Source organism: Clupea harengus, chromosome 16 (genome assembly GCF_900700415.2).
Source record: "Clupea harengus chromosome 16, Ch_v2.0.2, whole genome shotgun sequence".
NCBI classification, from domain to species: Eukaryota; Metazoa; Chordata; class Actinopteri; order Clupeiformes; family Clupeidae; genus Clupea; species Clupea harengus.
In genome coordinates this window covers 2,131,940-2,156,230 of record NC_045167.1, presented here as the reverse complement: position 1 = coordinate 2,156,230, position 24,291 = coordinate 2,131,940, and the positions used below count along the sequence as shown (strand labels likewise).

The 24,291-nt window shown below is 49.2% G+C and overlaps 1 protein-coding gene across 6 annotated transcripts in view; it reads right to left on the bottom strand.

Annotated features, from left to right (window-relative positions):
• The window catches only part of tbc1d22a (TBC1 domain family, member 22a), a 110,607-nt gene that overhangs the window by 76,490 nt on the left and 9,826 nt on the right, over positions 1 to 24,291 (bottom strand). For 2 of the 6 annotated variants that reach the window (XM_031583091.2, XM_031583094.2), the window contains 5 exons: positions 15,873 to 15,943; positions 11,107 to 11,235; positions 9,718 to 9,780; positions 9,188 to 9,253; positions 5,380 to 5,494 (listed from right to left, as the gene is read on the bottom strand). In XM_031583091.2, coding sequence (XP_031438951.1) covers positions 5,380 to 5,494; positions 9,188 to 9,253; positions 9,718 to 9,780; positions 11,107 to 11,235; positions 15,873 to 15,943 — 444 coding nt within the window. The remainder of the gene's footprint in view (positions 1 to 5,379; positions 5,495 to 9,187; positions 9,254 to 9,717; positions 9,781 to 11,106; positions 11,236 to 15,872; positions 15,944 to 24,291) is intronic. The other 4 variants (XM_031583093.2, XM_012823812.3, XM_031583092.2 and 1 more) reach the window with 2 other exon arrangements.

The window sequence follows — 24,291 nt, the reverse complement described above, 5'->3', positions numbered from 1 at the left end:
TAGAACGATTCTGTCTCGATTCAGAAAAGTTCATAATCGATTTATTTTTTTTCATTTTGTGTTGAAATGCAAGCTGCATCGATTATTGCATTGTTCATAGAAAGTCATAATTGTGACAAGGACACACTTTTTCTCTAATAAAAAAATAGATCTGTTGATTTTCTTTAATTATCAAACACAAAGTAGGAAGTGATTTGAGACTCTGAGTAGCAAACTCAAATGTTTTAAAAATCGAGATGCATCGATAATCGTTTTATCGGTTTAGAATCGATAATCGGTTTAGAATCGAGAATCGGTTTAGAATCGAATCGTTGACCTCTGAATCGGAATCGAATCGAATCGTGAGGTGCCAAGAGATTCCCACCCCTAGTGTTAACGGGTCTGTGAGGCAAAGGCACTTGGGCAAAATAAAGAGCGAGTGAGAGCATGAGGCGCTCTCCCTGGCCTGCCGGACCTCGGCGCGCTCCAGGTCCACTCCAGCTCATGCCAGGCTCGTCTGAGAGGTCCTGGTGCTAAGCGCTCAGCCTGCACTTGTCAGTTTGCCACCTGGGCTGACTGCAATCCCCCTGCAGAGTGCTGGGAGGGAGAAGCCTCTTCCCCGAGAAGAGAGAGACATTTCCCACTCACAGCAGGGGGGCTCGGTCTCGCCTGCCTCCACACAGGAGCCTGAGGTTAGGCTACATCCACGGTTTGACAGTCAGATACACACACACACACACACACACACACACACACACACACACACGTATTTATAAACACACGCAGCCACCAACTCCATATTCATGGGATAACAGTGGGCAAATGGTTTGAGTGCGTTTAGATCAGGGGTGTTTAGAGCATCTGTCAAAGGCACTCAGTGTCAGGCTTACAGTAAACCTTTCCAGTGCAGGACCCAGCGTTCTCTTCCCGGTTCATTCAGCGCAGACGCTAAATAACTTCACCACAGGCCAACTGCGGCAGCTATGATCTGCATCCTGCTCCTTCTCAATTAATGAACAGAGACTGTGAGTGAGCAGAGATGAGATGAGAACATGGTGGAGTGGAATGAGAAGAGAGATGAGATGAGAAACATGTCGGAGTGAGAAGAGAGATGAGATGAGAACATGGTGGAGTGGAATAAGAAAGCCCATTAGGCGTGCACTCGTGACACAGGGATGATGCATCCATAAAGGACACTGTTTGCACGCACCCATGTGCCACTCTCACATGCCACTTTCACTCTCGTCCAGATGATCACCCCAAAAAGGTCCAAGTGCCACTGGAGCATTGTCTTACCAGATCTAATACGAATCCAACGACACTGCGTGGAACATGATAGTAAATGTACATGCAACTAAAAACTCCCAGTTTCCTTGAGAATAACTACATAAAGAGGGCCGGGGGGACTGAGGAGGATACACAGACACGCTGCAATATGTGGGTTTGAGTGCGGGAGAGAGAAAGTGAGAGCCAGATCTCCCCTATCTGCTGCTGTAAGGACCATTAATTAAGGAGGCTCGGCGAGACATGGGGGAGCTGTGCTCCTGCGTCTGCAGGCCGAGTGTAAGCGCCGCGCCGCACCGCACCTCCCCTCAGGAGTGCATTCCTCCCCTCATAATTACATTAACTCCCATTAACTCTCCTCTCCAACCATAACTCCCATTAACTCTCCTCTCCAACCATAACTCCCATTAACTCTCCTCTCCAACCATAACTCCCATTAACTCTCCTCTCCAACCAAAACTCTTGGGCCCTGAGACCCGAGTGGAGCTCCGTGGCCAATGGGCACCGCGGGCCCCTCAGCTGCCTTATTACGGCGGGGGCCCCGACCCCCAGAGTTCTCCGGAGGGCATTCAACATTGGCCTCGCGTGATTCATCAAGGCCAGCCTGCTGCTGCTGCCGCCGCTGCTGCTGCTGCTGCTGCTGCTGCTGCTATCGCCACTGAATACGCTCCAAGACAAGCCCACAACTCACTCTTCTATTTAGAGCCGCTCCTTCTGTCTGCTGCAGCTCCTCTGGGGCAGCCCTGGAGCACTGCAGCCAATGGCAGCCTTGGGTAGCTCAGGTCAGAGGTGACGGGGGGGGGGGGGGGGGGGGGGGGGATGATGGGGTAAGGTGAGCCTGGGAGGAAGGTAGTCGCCTCTGGTCACTCACGACCATGGAGTAGTAGACCAACCGCAGGCGAAATCCAGCTCGCGCAAGCCACCATGGCACTGTTGCCAGGGCAACACCAGCAAGTACAGCCAGCTCGGATGAGGAGAGCAGAAAATGAGCAGAGTGAGGACGAGGAGACGGAATATGCTTCAGCCGCCGAACCCAAAGCCACATCCTAAGTAAATGTCTGCCCAAATAAGACTCTCAGTGGTTCGCATCATTCCTCAATGAGGCCGTCTCCCTTTGGGTCCTGCATCACTGCAGGACACCCATAACAGGGGCCATTTATCACATCCCCAGGAAACCCTTCAGAGATGACCGGAGACGAAGCACCGCTGAAGCAACACCAGTCCCTCCAGAAGTTCATCTTCTAGAGAATCTATATTTTGGAATGATGTAAATTACAATATAGATCTCAAGACAGTCAATGGTTTGGCCACATAAAAAAAAATAAAAAAAACCAACCACACATTTCCATCAGGAGCATCCTCTTTAATTACAAAGCTTTCGAAACTGCCTAATGAGAAATTAGTTTGGCCTTCAAAAACAGAAATATAGTCTTGACTTGGAAGGAGGGGGGAAAAAAAAAAAAAACAATAACTAAACCTTTCAGCTACATGATCTGCTCAAATCGATGGGCTCTTCGATAAGGGATGGCATAGCAGATTAAGCATATTGATGGGAGAGAACTCCACGGCTGAATCACGCCTGTGAGAGAAGCGCCTGATTGGATGAGGAGTGAATAATGATATCTGGCTCTGATTAACAGGAAGCCGCTGATGAAAACCCCCCGTTTCATCTGAAGCCAGAGCTGGCGGCCGCTTCAGGAAACGACGATGTGCAGTCAAGCGTTCACCCTCATCAAAGTTGGGTCCAAAACCTCGGATAAGCCCACAACAAAGAGAGCGAAAGAGAGAGAGAGAGAGAGAGAACTACAGCGGTGACAGGTGATTTTAGTTCATGACATCACACACCAGTGAGGAGAGCCTGATTCAGCAAATGCCAGTCAAAGCTGTCCTGTGTTTCCCCCTCACACTGACTGCCGTGGTTCATTTTTCTTCTTTTTTTTTTTTTTGCATGAGTGAGGCTTACTCAATGGACGTCATGCTCTGCTGCCCCCGGTGGCCAGGCGTGGTAAACTGCCTCACACTCGTCGTTCCATCACGCTCCTTAGTTTTTATGACTCAATGACAAGCTCTGCTCATGTCATAACAGCATCTCTTATAGGCAAGGATGCAGTGTCACACCCTACAAAAGTTTACTATTTGACTCTTAAGTCCCCCAACTATGCGCAGAAATGGCTGGAACCCAGTGACTTATCGGCGTGGTAGTCTGCTTTCAGTAAAACGGGCGCAGGAAAATGAAACCTAAATAATGCACGAGCCTAACAGCACAAACAACAGGCTTAACTAGTCTCAAATTACATCCTGTCATCATACATCTTTAACAGAAGAGATTATGAGCGGTCTTCAGCGCAGAGGACTCACGCTACAGCGTCTGCTAAGCCACGCGTGCTTGACTTACACTCTCAGTCTGGGGACAGTGAGGTTTCTATTTGGGTTTTTTTTTTTCGTCTCCCCCCCACCGAAACACAATGCAGTCTTCAACTAATCAAGAGATGCCCCACGATGCTCGTGGCGCATCACACCAGGGTGTGGGGGATTAGAGATGGCCTGTTTAATGTCTTATTTTCAGACGGAAGAAAGATCTGATGAGCAACACAGCGTTTGGAGTCACCTAAGGACAGTACTCAGGCCTGGACAGACTGTGGAGGGGGGGGGGGGGGGGGGGGAGGCAGACTAAAAAGCAAACTCTAACAGTGATTGGGCATCCATAACACTGTTAGAGAACCATCAAGAACTTTTTTTCCATCACCAAAATGTCTACTTGCCAAATCTAATTCAGTCTCCACATTGGCTGACTGTGTCGGGGCAGTTGAACAGTGTCCAGGGAGAAGAAACACCACTGCGCTAGCAATAGATTCTTTCACCGTAATAGACTCCCAGCAGTTTGTAGTCAGAGCTAACAGCATTCATTGACTGAGGGGGGGCCTGGCATCCTTATTGGGCCCTGTGGAACTTCAGAAAAAGTATTAAAGTGTGTCTTTGATCCAGGACCCGCCAGTGTGAAGACAGGTCTTGGCTGATTAAAACTTCCCTTCGCTACTATTGGGTCTGAGTCTGGCGCACAGTCTTTCTCCTATCTTCAGATTCAGGGAATGAAGATATATTTCCATTTTTGCTCAGCGCACAGTACACACACACACACACACACACAAAACAAAAGCACCCCCCTCCCTCTGCGGGGACTCGTAATTAGACAACTCACTCCCGAGCATGAAAGCTGAGAAATCCACCCAAAGCGCCAAAAGACGCCTGCAGACAGCAAACAGACGATCAAATATCATGTAACCTGTCACAGGCATACTTGTGAAGGCTTAGCGGCTTCAAGGCTCATCAGTGCAGGTAGATGTGGGAAGGCGAAGCGCGGCGATCCTTTGAGGATCTGACAGGGTCTGAGTCACAGGGACGGGAGGACGGGAGGGAGGGAGGGAGGGAGGGAGGGAGGGAGGGATGCTTCCCTTTTTTCCCCCCCCAAGCTCACAAACAGCAGCAATCCCCCCAGAGTTTAACCCAATCGCCTTTGTTCAGTCCCTCGGGTCTGTGACGAGCCAATCAGGCCCAGGCATCAATAGCGTCGCTCTGGAGCACTTTGCATGCAACCCCCAGCGGATCAAACAGACCCTCCCCCAGAGACCTGGAGCCTCTGTGTTCAGTCAGTCACTGTATTACTTTCCCATTAAGCCACAGTGCAGGGCCCTCCACCGGCTCCGATATATCAGGGTCATTAGCCCACCGCTAACATTGGTGCTCACTGGTGGCCACGCTGAGGTGATTCAGTCAAATACCAAAGTTAAAGAGGTACTCTGGCAGGAGAGTAGCCACTGATGGACACACCGCTGTGGACCGGCGGACTTCAGCTCACAGCATAAGAGCCATTCCACACTTTCAGGGTCTGAGTGCTTTGTTTTTGAGTAAGAACAAGAGAGTAGAGTAGAGTAGAGTAGAGTAGAGTAAGAGCAAAAGAGTAGAGGAAGAGTAAGAGGAAGAGTAAGTGAAATAGCAGGGGAACTGGGATCAGGCAGTCATGGTTTTTTTTTTTTTTTTTTCGTTTGGGCAACAGCAATGTGTAAATGTGTACATTTTAGGGGGGGTTCCTGTGATATACTGTATGTGGGAACTCACCTATGTATTCAAAGACGTAAACGACGAAAAAGGGCGTGACGAGGTCGTTGATGCCCTGCACGTAGCCGCTGGCGGGGTGTCGGATGGCCCAGATGAAGAGGATGCGCTCGAAGATCTGAAGATGATGAAGAGAGGGTACCAGTCACACACACGGAGATCATCATAAACACAATACAAAGACCTAACAAATCAGGAGATGTCCACCCCCCCCTCCCCAACTACGCTCCAGCAGAATGTATACTGTTGTTGTTGTTGTTGTTGTTGCTACATGCATGACTTTCCCCCCACAAGGTCACGCTTTTCCGCCTTTTAATTAGAAAACACAGACAGAATCTCCTCCCCTACCTGTCGATCAATTCAACAAAATCAATTAGGCTTCAGGAGCATGTGTTTAAATCATTAACATCACAGCATTCAATAGAGGAGACAACGAAGTAAGAAAGCAACTCAAAGTTGTATGCATGCATGCCTGGGTGTGCGTGCGTGTGCGTGTGTGTGTGTGCGTGTGCGTGTGCGTGTGTGTAGTGAGCTGTGACAAAAAGCCATTGAGAATGAAATATTCATAGGCCAAGGGAAACAAATCCTCTGAAAGAAAATCAGCCCTGAAATATAAATCACAGGCTTCCCATACATATATTTAATCTGCATTTGTTTCCGGTCCTGTCTAGGTGTCCTCGTATACCACAGGCCCTCACATTTCCTGAGCCCTTATCCTTTTTTATTCATCTCTCCTCTTCTCCACTAAACCAAAACTTCCATTGGCATTACGGCCCTGCGTCTACACATCTCTTTCATTGTCTCACCTCGCTGTCAGAGCAGCTTGAAACTAAGGAGGCTTGAAGTTCAACTTCAACTAAAGGCACAGGCAATGATTTCCATATCTCCTGCCTCCTGCCTCCTCCTCCTCCTCCTCCTCCGACAAGACAACCGTCGCCCCACACACACACACATGCTGAGCTTTCCTGGCCAATCATGTTCCTTTTCCCCCTTCCAAATAAACTCATCAGTCACTTTGGTGCCGGATCCCAGATGCAGATGACTGAGTGGGTTCTGTGCGGGACCAGGGCCATAGATCAGATGCCCTATGAGATTCCCATTGCTCTCACGCCGCTTCCTTTCAACATCAAAGTCCCATTTAGCAGCAGAGGGGGTGGGCATGGGAGGGGAGCCTGTACTGCTGCTGAGGTCTGGAGCGCTGTGCACTCCCACCCAACACTCAAGCACACACACACACACACACACACTCACTAAGCCTACACCTCCCCTCGGAGTTCAGTGGCAGCACCAGGATCTCCTCCTGCAGCCCGGCCGTCACCCAGTGAGAAACACTAGAACAGGAGCTGGAAATCAATGCGGAGCTAGAGTGCAGTAAGGGGCTGAGAGCCAATATATTATCCATTTATTTGCTTAGCAGACACCCTCATCCAAAGCTCCGAGACCTTTCCTATCCATACGAGATTTGTCTTTTTCTTTCATTTTTTTTCTTTCATTTTTTCTTTCATTTTTTCCTCCCTCCCTCTCCCTCCCTCCCTCCCTCTCCTCCCTACAGCGTCTGTCAGACTGGACCTGAATGCTAAAGCACCCCTATGAAGCGCTAGTGGGGTGCAACTAGCCTGGGGCTACTAACAAAACCGGCGGGCCCTTTCGGTCTGCGCTCTCTAACCTCTGCCTTGGAAAATATCGCCCTGTGCAATCCAAACAAGAAGCACAGCTTCTGGGGACGGTCTTCACCTGTCGAGGCTGACTGGGATCGTCTATCCTGCTTTACATTATTACTGACACCCTTTTCTTTTTTTTTTTTTAAAGCAGGGACCGGGAGAGGAAAGTCTTTTGGATTGAACACAAGCTGCTGAGAGACCTGACGCAAGGTCACGGGGTGGTGACCGTACGCGTGTTCACTCAGCAGCAGAGAGAGAGACTGACGGCTCGTTGGCATGCAGGAGAGGACAGGGCGGAACAAAGGAGTGGGAGTGGGAGAGCGTGCAGCCATGTGGTTACCAGACAACATTAGCAAAGAGGTTATGGAGGCTGGGGCTGCTGCTGCTGCTGCTGCTGCTGCTGCTGCTGCTGCCTGACCGGCTTGGGTTACGTGCAGGGAGTGTCAGGTCTGCTCTTTGAGTCACTGGGGCACATAGACATAGTGTGTGTGTGTGTGTGTGTGTGAGTATGTGTGAGAGAGACACAGACCTACAGTAAGTGGGTGCCAGATGAACAAATCCTCCCTTAAATACATGAATGTGGCAAAAAGGGATGTCGGAAGAAAAAAAAAAAATCGTGCTAAAAATCTTACTGAAGAGAGTAGTGCTAAGTACCACAAGTGTGTGAGGTGCCTCTATTATGCGGTGTGAGCCTTGCCAACAAGTGCAAACACATCCTCCCAAATGATGGCTTTAGTCTTCTCCTGCACTCCTCCCCACAGACGGGCTGCTAGTGCATTAGTCAGCACTCAGTCTAAGGTGCAACACCTTACTAATGTGGGCCTTGAATGCCAAGGCTTTCTACAGGCAGGACGTGCGGCTTTTCTGTGTCTGCCTAGCAGAAATTGGCTTAAGTTCCCTATAAATGTTTCAAAGAAGGCTTGTGGCGCTCATCCTGTGGGGAGCGGCAGTCAGAGAGAGAGAGAGAGAGGGAGAGAGAGAGAGAGAGACAGAGGCAGGGAGCTGGAGGTAATCGCACGCGACTTCTCCGCCCACATTCCTCTTTAAGCTGCTCGCTTATTCATTCCACACAAAGCCCCGAGCCGCAGCTACGGGAACACGCAGTGTGTGTGTGTGTGTGTGTGTGTGTGTGTGTGTGTAAGTGTGTGAGTGTGAGTGTGTGTGTGTGTGTGAGTGTGAGTGTGAGTGTGAGTGTGTGTGAGTGTGAGTGTGAGTGAGTGTGTGTGTGTGAGTGTGCGCACAAGGACACACGATGGAAGACTGGCGGCTCCTTAGCGCACACGCCTCGTTAGCGAAGCCTCGTTAGTATGCTTGCTCCAGCAGCACCCTTTGGGTCTGTCCCGAGTCAAGGAGGGGGACTGCTTGGAATGCTGACCTCATGCCTCTCAAATATCAGACACACGCAGGCAGGACTGGGTGCACTCTCAACACACACGCAGGCAGGACTGGGTGCACTCTCAACACACACGCAGCGCTCCTTGGAGTTAAGGGTGTGAATACACACCGGGTTATTACAGCAGGCAAGCCTAGGAGAAGTCTTCTTGCCCACGTGTGTTCAATGTTTCTGGGGGTGCCCTAAAGGGCATTTGAGTGTGTATGCTGGTGTGTGCACTACGTTTCTGGGGGTGCCCTAAAGGGCATTTGAGTGTGTATGCTGGTGTGTGCACTACGTTTCTGGGGGTTCCTAAAGGGCATTTGAGTGTGTGTGCTGGTGTGTGCACTACGTTTCTGGGGGTGCCTACAGGGCATTTGAGTGTGTATGCTGGTGTGTGCACTACGTTTCTGGGGGTGCCTAAAGGGCATTTGAGTGTGTATGCTGGTGTGTGCACTACGTTTCTGGGGGTGCCTAAAGGGCATTTGAGTGTGTGTGCTGGTGTGTGCACTACGTTTCTGGGGGTGCCTAAAAGGGCATTTGAGTGTGTATGCTGGTGTGTGCACTACGTTTCTGGGGGTGCCTAAAGGGCATTTGAGTGTGTATGCTGGTGTGTGCACTACGTTTCTGGGGGTGCCTAAAAGGCATTTGAGTGTGTATGCTGGTGTGTGCAACAAGAGCTTAGGGGGGGGGGGGGGGGGGGGGAACAAGTGCATGCCAGTGTGCATGGTGGACTACAGGCCTACAGGCTGGGCGGCGAGTGTGTAGGGAGTCTCACCTCTTGCACAGAAGCTTGTTGAAAGAGAGGAATAAGAGGATTAGTTCTTGGTATGTCAATGTGAATCTGCAGGGAAAGAACACAAAAAACAGAGGAGCACAAGCAGGTTAGAGACAGGGGGTCGGATTGGACCGGGGGCCGTTAAGAGAGAGAGAGAGAGCGCTCAGGAGCCGCGAGGGCCACTCAGGCTGGCTGCCTCTTCTGGCACCGGTCTCGGGGCGCCCCCCTGAACTGGCACGTGGAGCAAGGTGACTCCACCACTTCATTGGCCTCTCTCATCAGAAGGTCATCTCTCTCTTTTATGCGTTTTAATACGCACACATCGGAGGGATGAATGAAGCGGGTGAAGGCCAGATGCTACAGGGACTCAGTTCAGCTGCGCTCAATCTTGAGTGAGAGACAGCCAGTACGTCAGAGAGACAGGAGAGACAGACACACAGACAGACAGACAGACAGGCGGCCTTGAGCAGGGTCAGGTGGAGGTGCAGGTAGGCCGAGCGGTGGAGCGTCCCACACCACGACCTTCTTACCTCGGTGACTTTGGGCTGCAGCACTAAACTCTCCGGACTCATCCGGGGGATATCTATGTGAATCTGATGGATCAAAAGAGGACACAACAGCACAAAAACACACACACACACACACACCAGGAGTTAACACATTCAGTCAAACAGATAAAAGAGAGGGTCGGGAAACAGTGGGAGATACATAAACACGCTCACAAACACACACACACACACACACACACACACACACACACACACACACACACACACACACACACACACACACACACACACACACACATATATAAACACGGTCACATACACACACACCACCACCACCAGACAGAATACATCAGTGTTGTCATTGTCTTGCCAGATCTGAGATAAAAAAAAATATCTGGAAGTGGAAGACAAAAAAAAATAAAAAAACACACACAGACATTTACGTCATCATCAGATCTAAAAGATGGCACAACACATCATTGCATAAGTGACACATCAGCGTGCGGCCGTCCGTCCGTCCTTCCTGTGGAAAATCAAACGGGTCAGAGAGGAGCAGGCGGCGTCTGGGACGGGTAAGCAGTGTTTCTCCGGGGGGGCTGTTATTGTGTGGCGCCTGGTTCTCCTGCCAGATAACAGGCGGCCGACAGGGGCTCAGCGATTACGCCCAGGAGAAAAATGAGCCCAGCCCAGGGAGGATTGTGGGAGTCTGCAGGCTGAGAGGAGCGGCAGGGCTGAGCCAGGGTGGCTGGGGCTGTGTGTGGGGGGGTGGGGGGGGGGGGGGGGTTGGGTGAGGTGCTGGGGGAGGTGGCCCTCCTCTCTTAGTCGCAGCCAGACACTGGGCCCCTATCGGGAGGTGCTCACCTCCCCAGCACCCGCACACACACACACACACACACACCGACGCCAGCCACCCCGCTGAGCCTACAGCACTGGAAGACGCCTCCGGGGAAATAAACTAAACTAAACAAACCAAACACCGCCGAGATCCACTTAACGGCCTCCTCCCTGCTGCTGCTACAGCCTACACACAGAGAAACACACAGGCTGCACCATTTCATCTGAGACGAGTGGAGAACCACAGTGAATGGAGTGCAGAGAGAGAGAGGGGGCTCGAGGAGTGCGGAGTGCACAGCCGGGACCAGGGGGACTTACCAGCAGGAGGGGCTGGGGATTTCAGGAGAGTAAAGACTCAAATTATTGTTTTTATTTGCTGTGGTTCTCTTGTTAGCTATTTTAAAAAAGGGAAGCTTGCTGTTTTGGTCCCAGTCGACTAAAGAGCACTCGAGGCGTTTTGGTGCAGCTCGTAGAATAGAGAGCGCATGCTGCATCATCATCATCATCATCATCATCATCACAGGACATGTTTGTGCAGCACGCGTGGTGAGACGAGACTGGTGCGTGGGCTTTTACCTGTCTGTAGGTGTCCTGGTGGTGCTCGTCGTTGCGAGAGTCGTAGTACTGCTCGATGAAGCCGAAGTACTCCTGCCTCTTCCTCTGCAGCGTGCTCTCCCTGCGCTCTGCGTTGGCGGGGAGGTAGCCCTGTGGGGAGGAGAACACTTGTGGTTTAGCACTGGGCAGCTGCAACACCTTCAAATCAATTCAGTGTGACAGATTCACGTTAGCCTCCACAGTTTCCCTCCGTGTGCACTGGTACCGACTCAAGCAGGGGGGGGTCACCTTTCCTGTAATACTTTTGGATCTCGCCTCACTGCTGTTATTTCACAAAGGCAACTTCTGCCTGGGTCCCTGTGGGTTTTCCGTTGTTACCCCACATTCCCGCCTCCCTTGACAGGTTCCAGGTTCTGGAGGGCCAAAAAAGCGTTAACAAGGGACTCTGGGTCGGTCTGGACCTATCCTCCACTTCAGTGGGCCGCGGGAGTCAATTTTAGTCATCAGTAAAGGAGAGAGCGCGCAGCAGATGTCGGAGACGGAAAAAGAACGTCTCTTGATAAAAAGTAATTGATTGCATGGAAATCTACAGCTGCAAAAGCCCATTCATCACCGGAGCTGCGATGCACACTCCCATTTTTTTTTTACTCTCCTGCCTAGACAGCTTTTACAACAAGATGTATGTGTGCCAAGCGCTCCCCATTCCACTCCCAGAACAGGCCATTAGGATACGTACATGTAATTAAGCCTAATTGATAAAGGATTCTGCAGGGGCTTTTGATATCCCACCATCAGCACACTGCTTAGTGCAGAATCTGGAATTAGGGTTGCTTTCGACAGTTGCCTGAGGACATACACTGTCTGGATTATAATTTGATGGACTGTTTGTCTCAACACAGATTTTTTTTTTTTTTTTTAGAGACTCTGCATTCGTCTACGTGCTCTGTGTGTGTGTGCCCGTGTCCTGATGGAAACTTGTGTGGTAGAAACTCCAGAAGTTCATCCAGAGCACAGAACACCATTAGCTCACACACACACACATGTGATATATACTGTATATATATATATCACACGTGTGTGTGTGTGAGCTAATGGTGTTCTGTGCTCTGGATGAACTTCTGGAGTTTCTACCACACAAGTTTCCATCAGGACACGGGCACCATGACAAAAAAACACAGACAGCTTCAAAGTAAAGGTGCCCAATTTCTGTACAGCAGGTGTCACATCATGAAAGGAGATGGGTAGGGAGGGAATGGGGCGCCTCCAAAAATGCAACCTCTTTGTTGTGCGCGAGTGTAGTTTGTTTTGAAAGGCTTCTCTCTCGCAGGCTTCTAATCTAGTCATTGATGTAGGTGGCTCCGACGCGTCTGACACAAAGAGCGGGCCACTGAGGAGCCGTTCTATTCTGCGGACGGGAAACAAACCAATGAAGCACGTCTGTGATGATGACACGCGGACGTCCACGGGCTGCCAGGTGAGTGACGGAGCGGAGCGGAGCGGGCCGGCCTTGTGCTGCGGGTGCGGGGGGGGGACGGGGGAAAGCAGGGTACTGTCCTGAGCAGGTGCATAGCAGCCGCCTGACACGATGGGCTGTAATGAATGTGTAGCACGTGCAGTGAGGAGAGAGAGGAGAGGAATAGGAAAGAGAAGAGGAGAGGAGAGGAGTGGAGTGGAAAGGAGTGGATGGGAGAAGGTCGAAGGGAAAAGAGGGAGGGAGGAGAGGGGGAAAGGAGAAGAGAGAAGGAGAACGGAGGGGTGCAGAGAGGAGAGGAGAGGAGGGAAAGAGAGGAGAGGAAAGGGAAGGCGGGATGGCTTGATAGGAATGCGGTAATGCTTAACATCCCCTCACAGGCAGGGCTTTTCATCAGCCCACTCTCCCAGCTGTTAGCAGGGAGGGAGGCAATTTGTCAAAGCGTCCAACCGATATCCCCTAAATGAAAAACACGCTTTAATCACCTGAGCAGGTGATCTTTTTCCCCCCCCCTCTTTCTCTCGTTCCTTTTCATGTTTAAAAGCACAGCAGGCGTGCCACTGCAGAGGCGCAGAGACACGGAGATAGGAGGAAGGAGAGGCGAACAAAGCTGATCTCTACACAATGCCGCCTTTCGTCTGGAAGGGAAAGAGGCTCGACGGAGAATCGCCTCAAGGAAATGCTAAGCTCTTTTTTCGAGAAATGAAAGAAATGTCCCCTTTTTGTTGCAATCACAACAGACAATCTCAATTAAAAAAAATGTGATTGGTGGTTGGGACTCGTGCAGAGGGGGTAATTTGTGAAGGCGGAGGACGTGCAGCAGAGACACAAGGCCCCCAGAGAGGGAGAGGGTGGGGATGGGTCTCCCCTCCGTCCTGCCCGCCCTGGCTTCACTTTCCATAATGAGGGCGTTCTGAAGTTCCCCAAGTCAAGGTTAATGGAGAGTTCACAGCGGGTCACCTGCCGCACTTCATCAGAGACTTTTATTGGCTCGTGACTGTCTCACCAACGGAGAGGGTTTGGTCCCGTGCTGACTGGCAGAAGGAAAACTGAAGAGTGCTAAAATGGGCAAATCAGGGGCCCGACCGTGGCCCCGCCGTATCAGAGCAGGCCTGAGCCGCCAGTGATTTCCCCAGCCTTCGCTAATCTCTCTGTGAAACCCACACTCTGCCACCTAATAGATGCTGAACTACAGTAAACAGGCAATCTTTTTTTTCTTCTTTTTTTTTTCCTCCAGCTCTCTCCCTTCTGAAAATAAGCTTAAGGAATCAATTTTGGGAGTAAATGAAATCTTTATTTTCTACTGGGGAACTGACAAACAAAAATGATTTCTACTTAGTGGAGCGTTTGAACAGGTTCCTGGGGGGAGGAAGTGTGCAGTTTGGGTGAAGTCAGCAGGATGGAGAGAATTGATTGCGCATTAAAACGACTGTTCAAATGGTGACGACACCCTCCACTACCTTTCCTGGGCCTGCTCAAGTCATCGCTCTTGTTAAAGGATGATTTCCAGCTGTTTAAATCCTTTCTTCAAATGTTCGTACACACACACACACACACACACACACACGCACACACACAGACACACACCTCACTGAGGATTTGGTTGCCAGGATCGATGAGGTTTGATTGAGTGAACCAACAGCCCAGAGTTTGCGTCACGATGACTGACGAGGGAGCCGTAGGCAAATGAAGGTCAAAGAGGTTTATTGGATGAGTGTGTGGGTGTGTGAGTGTGTGTGTGTGTGTGTGTGTGTGTGTACATTTCCATGGGAGTGAGTGTGTTGTCTCCGCAACCACCAACACACACACACACACACACACACACACACACAAGCTTGTGGAATACCAACTCTCTCCCTCTGCTCTACCCTCCACCTCCAGTGGTTGGCACCTCATCCATCAGAGTGCTCGTCTCCCCATGCGGTGGAGCGCCGCGGTGCCCCTGCAGCCAGTGTGCCAGAGACGCCCCCCCGCCACGCACTCCGGCCAGTCCCACGCCATACAACCCCCCCCCCCCCCCCCCGCATTAGTGATCCGCACCGCCGCACATCACCGGAGGCCGCGCCCGCTCAACCAGCTCCAAACCACTTCGATTCCTCTTCGTTAATGAATTCAAACACATGGCCAGGAGGGGTCCCCATTTTTGGGGAAAGGAATACCCGCCGAATGTGGCCTCATTCATCATCGGTGTCCAGAGCGGGAGCCCCACAGGCACTTAGTGCGTCTAATTGTTGCACGTGAACACGGCTGTGGCCTCGTTCCAGTTCTCCACGCTAGTATGAAGTCAGTACCGAGACGGCACAGCAGAAGTCTGGCATCCTCTCATCCCAGACACATACAACAGCAGACACACGAGATCCACTCCTTTCTTATTCAACTTAAAGGAAGATTGCATGCACGACGTTGCAAAAAAAAAAAAAAAAAATTACTCATTTTTTTTTTCTGAGGCGCCACTGTAGAAGCTGCCAGACTAAATAAATTGGATATCTATGGAGCAGCTTTTGGCAAATAAAAGTCAATATGAGACATGCCTTCAGTGAGACTCTTTTTTCTTTTTTCTTTAGAGTTCTTGTGAGAGCCTTGAGTGTGAGAGCAATAGCTCTGCAATAGGTCTACAGCAGCTGTGGACTCTGAGGGGGCTTTAAAGGTCATGTGGGCATTCAGACACACTGAGGCTTTGAGTGAAAGTGCTCTGAAATAGACAGGAGTCGAAGATCTCAGCACCTTGAACACAACAAATGAAAAGGCCATGGAACTTCTCGGATGAATGCCAATTGCACAGTTTAACAAACAAAGCAAGCTGTGATGTGAGCAGCAATTCAGTACCCAAATGAAAATATACAGATTTAACAGCCAATATTAACTCAACTCTCTTTCTTTCATTTAACACAAAAGGTATGGATTACTTTATCTTTAAAAATTGAACGGCCTTGCTTGTTTACAAGTTTACAATATCATTTTTAAATGACATGCCATCAAAAGAAACTGATGTTACTGGTCTGAGCTTCATTCAAAATAAAATAAAAACAGATGTTCCTGGGATGTTACTGTTAACAAAAAATACATTTTTTAATTCAAAGGCTATGCGAGTCCAATGGAGTTGTTCTAGCATACAGGTAGGTAGAAGCATATTGTATGCAATATCATGTAGGTTTACAACAAATGTTATTTACTATAAATATTTTTAGTGCTCAGGAGATTCAGATGTGTTCAACTTGAAATACAAGTGATTAAGACAGCACAACAGAAGACCTAACCTCTGCTTAATGATTAAATAGAAGAAGAAGGGGAGAGGGGATGCCGGAGGGATACTTACTGAGAGCAGCTTCCACGTGATGGGCCTGACCTGCCGCGGGATCCCAGACCAACTCAACTTCCGCAGCTCTTCTACAAGGAAAAAAAGATAAACAAAGGGAAGAATATTAGAGATGCACATGAAGCTGATGCCCTTTCTGACATGTGGGGACAGTGTGAGAGCATCAGAAGAGAAGAGAAGAGACTGATGCCTTTCTGACGTGTGGGGACAGTGTGAGTGCATCAGAAGAGAAGAGAAGAGACTGATGCCTTTCTGACGTGTGGGGACAGTGTGGGCGCATCAGAAGAGAAGAGAAGAGACTGATGCCTTTCTGACGTGTGGGGACAGTGTGAGTGCATCAGAAGAGAAGAGAAGAGACTGATGCCTTTCTGACGTGTGGGGACAGTGTGAGAGCATCAGAAGAGAAGAGAAGAGACTGATGCCTTTCTGACGTGTGGGGACAGTGTGAGAGCATCAGAAGAGAAGAGAAGAGACTGATGCCTTTCTGACGTGTGGGGACAGTGTGAATGCATCAGAAGAGAAGAGACTGCAGGACATTCAGATAGCCTCACGCAGAACACCACCAACTTACAGTGAGAGCATGGACTGTGGGATGTCACCACGTTCAAACGAAGTGGCTCCTTTTGCCCCTCAAGCAAAGTTCCTCAAGTTTACTTTGGAAATACTGGTTCTTGTTACTTGACAAATTTGGCAGTCAGCAGGCTCATTACTGGTGTAAAGGCTATCTAGCTTGGGTTGCTATATAGTTACGCCGGTAATCGTTTTTTTTTGGCATCAACATAGTTCGATACATTATGTAGATACCCCATGTCGTACCCACACTCTACCCACACTCAATGATTTACTTAAATCCCGGAGTGTACTTTACTTTACTTAAAACGTAATGATTTTTCTTCTTGAAATAGCAAAGGAGGCTAGATTGTTTTTTCATCTGGGTGCACGCATCTTCCAACTTTGTGTGCACTGTGCCACGCTTGATTACTCCCCCCTCCTTCAGACGTGGCGAGTCAGGTTCCACTCTGATACACAGTCTGCCTGTCTAGAAACCCCTCCATTTTCAGGGTGGAAATACTCTGGGCTACGTTTCAAGTATTCCAGGCTATAACCGCAAGTGATCGGACGAAACAACCCCACTTTTACACACACACACAGCCTCCATGCAAATCCAGTCAACCTGACCTCCTTTACCTCAGCAGCCAGCAGATTTGCATTCTACATCTCTGTGTGTGTGTGAGAGTGTGTGTGTGTGTGTGAGTGTGTGAGACAGACAGGGAGAGAGAGAGAGAGAGAGAGAGAGAGAGAGAGAGAGAGAGAGGAAAGAGAGAGAGAGAGAGTGAGGAGAGAAAGGAGAGAGGAAAGAGAAAGAGAAAAGAGAGAGAGAAAGAGCGAGTGAGAGAGAGAGAGCGAGCGAGAGAGAGCTGGCTATCTGGGAGCCCTAATGTGACTACGCCTGGACTTTTAAATGTGCAGAGATGAGCTCCCCTGGGCCTCTAAAACTCTGGATGAGCCCTGATATAGGATTCCTCACCAGTCCGGCAGAGGAACAGCAATCTCATTCATTAACCATGCAGTCTGCCCTTCACTTCTGCTTTCACAAAAGGCTGTCGATATTTGAACAATCAAATTACATCCCTCCTTTCCATACTGCTAACGCACCATGTTAATAGGCTGGGATTGTTTACGGCTCGATCCGAGCCAATATGGTTGTTTCCCATTTAGGGCCAGGACTGTGCACAAACACCAGAGTTTTTTTTTGTGTGTGTGTGTGTTTGTGTGTGTGTGTAGAACGCACAGCTAGATGACCACGAGGAGCAATTCACTGAATTTGACAAAAGGTGTATGGGATTAGAATCACAGACTGCAGTCTGAATAATGATCACTGATTCGCTCTGTTGAGAGCCGTTTTCAACAAATCAGTCTGGTTTCTCGTGAAACATTGCGCGTCACAAACCTAGAAATATATAAACAAATCAAATGCAATGTGCTCTGCTCTGATAGAAGTGTAATTTACACCACAGAAATTAAACAGGTCATAAAAAGGAAGAACCAAGAACCGTACAATTTAAATCACCTAGGTTCATTCGTGTCCTCACAAGGAGCACTGTTCTCGCACGCACGCACACGCACACACACACACACACACACACACACACACACACACACCACACCACACCACACCACACCACACCACACCACACCAGTTATGGAGGTGGGAACAATAACCTACACCTGAGAAAAACACAACCACTAGACCTACTTTGGGCAAGTTACATTTATTACGTCCAATGACAATTTCCCTGTGCAGCTGTGCCTCAAAAGGTCGAGCTTATTAGGCTTCCGCCGGCTCCACACATGGATTCCACAACAACTCGGCGCCACAGCCTGTGGGGCTGTAATTGTGTGCATTGTGCCGTCTTCTGTGCTACTAGAGCAGGAAAACTGATTTGGCTGTTAATTAAGGCACGCGGTGAGAAATAGCGCTCTACATCAAGACAGATGCATCTGACCACATTCTCTCCGGTTCTTATTTATAGTGCTCAGTGTGAACATTTTCACAAAGCTAGCAACTCTACTGCATGACAACGGAAAAAAAAGAAAAAGAGAGAAAAAAACAATTATGATTTTTCGACCAATCAAATCGGAGGTGCTGCATCAATTCCATATATAGCCGTGAGAAATCCGTTTCACTGATCAACGCGATACAACTATCGGTGCATTGGAGAAAGTTCACAATTTCTTGTTGGCCAATCCCTTACGCAAAACAAACATTAATTCAAGCTGGTGATTCGATTAGAACACAGGTGCAACACTACTTCCCCACCTGAACGTGAGCGAGATAAGCAGAGACCCAGACAGACAGGGACATGATGAGAGAGAGAGAAACCAACAGAGTGACACACAGTGATAAAGGGAGAAAAAAAAGAGCAATACAGCGAGAGAAAGAGAGGGAGGGAGTGCATGAGCAAAACACAGAGAAAGGAGATTGACAGAAAGGGAAAGGGAGAGAAAGAGAGAGAGTGTGTGTGTGTGTGTGTGTGTGTGTGTGTGTGTGTGTGTGTGTGTGTGTGTGTGTGTGTGTGTGTGTGTGTGTGTGTGTGTGTGTGAGTGTGTGTGTGTGAGAGTGTGTGTGTGTGTGTGTGTGTGTGTGTGTGTGTGTGTGTGTGTGTGTGTGAGAGTGTGTGTGTGTGTGTGTGTGTGTGTGTGTGTGTGTGTGTGTGTGTGTGTGTGTGTGTGTGTGTGTGTGTGTGTGTGTGTGTGTGTGTGTGTGTGTGTGTGTGTGTGTGTGTGTGTGTGTGTGTGTGTGAGTGTGTGAGAGAGAGAGAGAGAGAGAGAGAGTATTGAGCTAGAGATATACTGCACTACACCCATCACGAGGCAGTCATTTAAAAAGCCCCTGGGCGCAGCAGCAGGTAGATAAGAGCTGCCGTCCTCAAAGGCTGCGCGCGCATACGCTTTATTTAGCCCCTCCAGGCTCCTGCACCGCTAACAGGCCCGATGAAGCTGCTGGAAATGGCGCCGAGCTGATGATTAACTCTTCTGTATTAAAACAGAGCGCTGGCACCAGAGACTGAATCGCACAGGTCTCCGTCTCCGTCTCCGTCTCCGTGCACGTGGGCTCAACATTATTAGCGCTCATTAAAGCGTCTTACTTGGCCTGAATAGAAGCGTTTACTCGACCGGCCGGAGAGCTTCCGAGCCTCAAGGACTTTTTCCTCCTGCGTGGGATAAAGAGGCTCAGTGTCACGCGGGGGGGGCGGGCTGGCGAAGACTGGCCGTGTGTCTGGGCCGTGCTGCTGCTGCCACTAAATGTAAAAGATAAGGGGGGAGAGAAAAGCAGAGGTGCCTTGAGCGCAGCAGACAGAGAGCCCCATGGCCACCTTTTAATAATGAACAGCGGGCTTTACGGTGAAACTTTATAGGGAAAGCACTCAATTCATTAGAGCCAGAGCCACTCAAGGGGTGTCTCTCCTCGGCTCGCACCTTTGAACTCTCATTTGCGCTGTCAGCTGCAGAAATGAGTCAATGAATCTTGTGGGCCGCGCTTAATTAAACTATCTGTTATATTTCCAGCGCCTGGCATTAATCTCACAGCGGGGGGGGGGGGGGAAAGAGAGGCAGACACACAAGCTTACACTTCCCCGCACCGGGGGGACGGTGACCTCCAGAGAGGGCTCTCCAGCCGTGGAACTGGACGCCGCTGCCGCCGAGGGGCTGCGCACCATCCGGGGCCGATTTTGAAATGGCAGCTGGAGAAGTCGGAGCTCGAGCCAAGCAGCCCCATACATCCCGCGTGAGCGTGAGCGTGAGCGTGAGCGTGAGCACGTGCTCACCACCAGCCTGCTGGCTGAACTCTCTGGGGGACTGGTTCCAAAATGCCGAGCAGCATTGCTGACGGAGGGGGCTTTGAAAGCGAGCCGACTCGCCGACACTCTACATTCTTGCCAATTACACCACGGCCCAAGAGTTCCGTCAGCCTCGTCATCATCAGGCGTCTCATGTCGCCCTTCACTTTACTGGGACGGGCTCAGAGTCCTGGTGCCAAGAGCCTGCAATCTTCTAAAGCACATGCAATTAACCATTTTTAAAAGGGAAAAAAAAAAAGATCCGCAGTGGCGAGTGGGAACATAAATGCAGGCCCGTGAAAAGTCTCAGCTAAATTAGACACGACGTTTCATTAATGCTCCCCGTCTCATTTCTCAGAGTGGGTGACATTTTCTTCAAAATGTATGTAAGAAAAAGAAGCAGTGCCTGGAAAAAAAGGCTGAGAAGCCTTGGCTGAGACATAGCTGGAGCTAAGTGAAAGGAGGCATCTGAAGGGTTATACAAGATGCCAATCAGTCATGCATTTGTTCTGAGAAAGCAACCCCCCTGTCTACTGTTTCTTCTTCCGCGTGCATCACATCTGAAAGAGCTGCGGAGACGTTTCACATTCTTGCCCTCTCGCGCTCTCTCTCTCTCTCTTTCTGCACTCTGTTAGCCTGTCCCTACTTTCATTCTGCAAAAAGACGTCTCAACTGAGCAGATGTAATAATATCTTTTGCTGGGAGTGAATGAAAGAGATTCGCCTCGAAATGGAAATACAGGCTGGGTGATTGTCTGCCCGTGCCCTCAGCAACATCTGAGCTACAGCACTATTCAGCAGGAGGAAGAACATCATCAGATCCCTCTGCATCCTCACTTGCCACGTCTCAGCCAATGGCAAGTGCTGTTTATCAGTGCATTACGAGTCGTGAGGAAGGGGGGGGGGGGGGGGGGGGGGGAAGCAGAAATACAAGGCGTGATAGAAAAGGCATGAGGAGGTTCTTTCACCTCTGTTTCTCAGCTGCACAACTCCGGCGCAGATTGGCTGAAGACAGAGAGAAGGGGGGGGGGGGGGGGAATCGTGAGGAAGGAGACGCGTCCCATTTGTCAAGGCAGAGAAGAGAAGAGGTGTCAATCATAAGAGCTGAGGTGAGGTGAACTGGAGTGGAAAGGTTCCAGTTGACAGGAGGATGCTATGCACTATTCAAACACATCGGCTCAGGAAGCCCACCGGCCGAGGGAAATAAGCAAGAATATACAAAATAAAAACACAAAAACACACCCACATGCCCTTCAAACAACGCAGCTGTCACACAGTGCAATGATATCAGGGACGGGGCCACACTTTCACAAGCAGCCTGGATCAGGTAAATCATCCAGGGGGCCAAGCCCTTCTGATCCAGCATGGGATTCACTCCTCCAGCAGCATCTGTTCCTCTTAACACATACATCTCACCCGGGCCCAGCGTCCGCTCGGCTGCTATGAAACCCAGTGGGGCCACACTGTGCCGTTACGCACTATGAGCACCGCATGATGGTCCTGATCGATTAGTCCAGATTACCCCTCATGACCTGCTCTTTAAAAATCAACAACGAACCAAAATGGACAAAAAGGCCAGAAAGAAGCTAATGAGCGCTTCATTTTGCCAAACATCTTTACCCGCGGCCGTTAAAACTTTAGAACTTCTGCTTTAAACCCCCGGCAGTGGGTGCAGTTAAGTCAAATAAAGGACAAAGTGACACCCGGCGTGCTCATAAACTAATGGGAGCCTTGTAAAAAGATACTTCTCCGTATTGCCTGATCCTGCTCAGGGGGATGAAATATAGTCCAGGTGGCTGGGGAGAGTACAGTAAGACCCTGTCACTTCCTCTGGGCTCCTGCTCGCTACATTTAATTGATTGCATTATAAATTTCCCCCAGTTTTTACCGTGGCGTTGCGTCGTTAACCAGATACAACACTCAGATCAGTGTGACACATTTTCATATATAACTTTATAACTTCATAAAACTTTCAGATTTAGCCATAAAAAATGAGCAGCGAAACTTTCCTCAACCCCCCCCCCCCGTTAAATGGAATTGTTATCTCGAGGAGGCCAACACCTAGAAGTTATACTGGCAATGTGACTTCATAGGACTGCATGAGGAGTTCACAGACTTGTGCCGGCTGGTGGGGATGTGAATATGAATGCTGTCGAGCGCAGTGTTCTAGAATGTTCTAATGACTCCTGGCCTCCGCAGCCAGTCGTCCTTCTGAAGAGACTCTTCATCAAATGGCCTGTGATTACTGCATAGGCATAATGAATGTTTTAGTCAGAGAGAGAGAGAAAAAAAAAGGACTGTCGTGAGAACTTCCAGTCTTTTTCACATTTGCCTCACATTTCTGTAAGGATTTGCACTTAACTGATAACTAGGGGCCCTTAGGCTATAGGCAGTCCGTAACTTAATCCAAGTTTTGCTAAAGAGCATTACTGCTACTGGCAAAGAGAATTGAACTTCAATGCCTTCTTGTAAGTGTGGGATGTTTTATACATGTGCTACCTATTAGAAATGCAGTGCTATCTCTAGTGTAAGGACTGGTGGGTGGGCCTCCCAGTAATACCCACCCGCTAATCCGATCATCGCAACATAGAAAAGTCTCACAATAAATACAAAAGAGAACATTCACAATGAATTCCTCTTAAATCATATAAACTGTTTTTGTACGGTTTTGAATATTCCTGCGGTGCTTTTTTTATTTCTAAAATACAAAAACCCAACATAAATGAACTGCCTACAGAGGGGAGAGATTCCAATGGTGGGTAATCATGCAGATGAATGATCATCAAAACTCTGCATCACTTAAGCACAGCACCACTCAACAGTGGCTTCAATAACATCAAATGAAAGAGAGCTGACTAGTCCGAGACAGAGCTTAAATGTCTCTCTCTCTTTTTAAAAACAGTTCAGGTCGCGGGTCTCAGCTGAGTGGACAGAGCCGGCCACAGGTGGGGAGAGGGGGGCTGCTCGTAACAAAACACACATGAATAAAAGATTCAACGACTCAAAGTGGCATTTGAGGCACCACAATGGGTGCGTGCCACAGTAACTGCTCCTGGCCTTGAGTCATCCACATCATTTGAGCTCGTTTGGAGCCACTGGCATCAAGGTCACCTCTGCACACTCTACCGTTTACTCACATCACTGCGTAAACAAGCTTTCCGCAAAGCCTGTTGTTTCTTAAAAGCCCGTCTCATGAATATGTAACGTCATTCAATCACTATACACCGATTTACTAGTCAAACAAGTATCGTGACCTCTTCTTAACCATGGTTGGATGTTCGGAGACGATAGGAGAAAAACTCCCTTAAATGTTCACCAACTGCAGTGGATAACAGTCAAAGCTGCATTTTGTGTGTGTAAAAGCAGTTAATGAAATGGTCATGCAAAGTCAGGAGATAGAAACCATCAGTCTCTCCAGGAAAGGCTCAATTTGCCAGAACACTTACGCACGCTGAGTTAGCAGCGCTTCTGCCATTTTCATGCACAATACATGATATCCTTTAAAATGCACCCTTACAGACTTCTCAAACGCCATAGAATTGAGTCAAATTGAATTAGCCCATCATTCTAGGCTTTGATGTTGACTATTAACTCCAGAATTGTGCCCATAGTAAGCCTGTAATATAGTTAAATTGCTGTGTAACAGGATTGTCAGATGAGGAGCAGGAGACGAGAGAGGCAGAGAGATGAGCAGAACCGCAGCACCCCCAACCGTAACACTGAAAATGAAAGAGTCAGAGAGAGAGAGAGAGAGAGAGAGAGAGAGAGAGAGAGAGAGAGAGAGAGATGAGCAGAACCGCAGCTCCCCCAACCGTAACACTGAAAATGAAAGAGTCAGAGAGAGAGAGAGAGAGAGAGAGAGAGAGAGAGTAAAGAGAGACAGAGAGAGAGAGAGTGAGAGAGAGTAAAGAGAGAGAGAGAGTAAAGAGAGAGAGAGAGAGAGAGAGAGACAGAGAGAGAGAGATAGAGAGTAAAGAGAGAGACAGAGAGTAAAGAGAGAGAGAGAAAAAGAGAGAGAGAGAGAAATGAAGAGGGACAGGGGAGGGGAGCATGCAGAAAAGGAGAAATGGTGAGCGA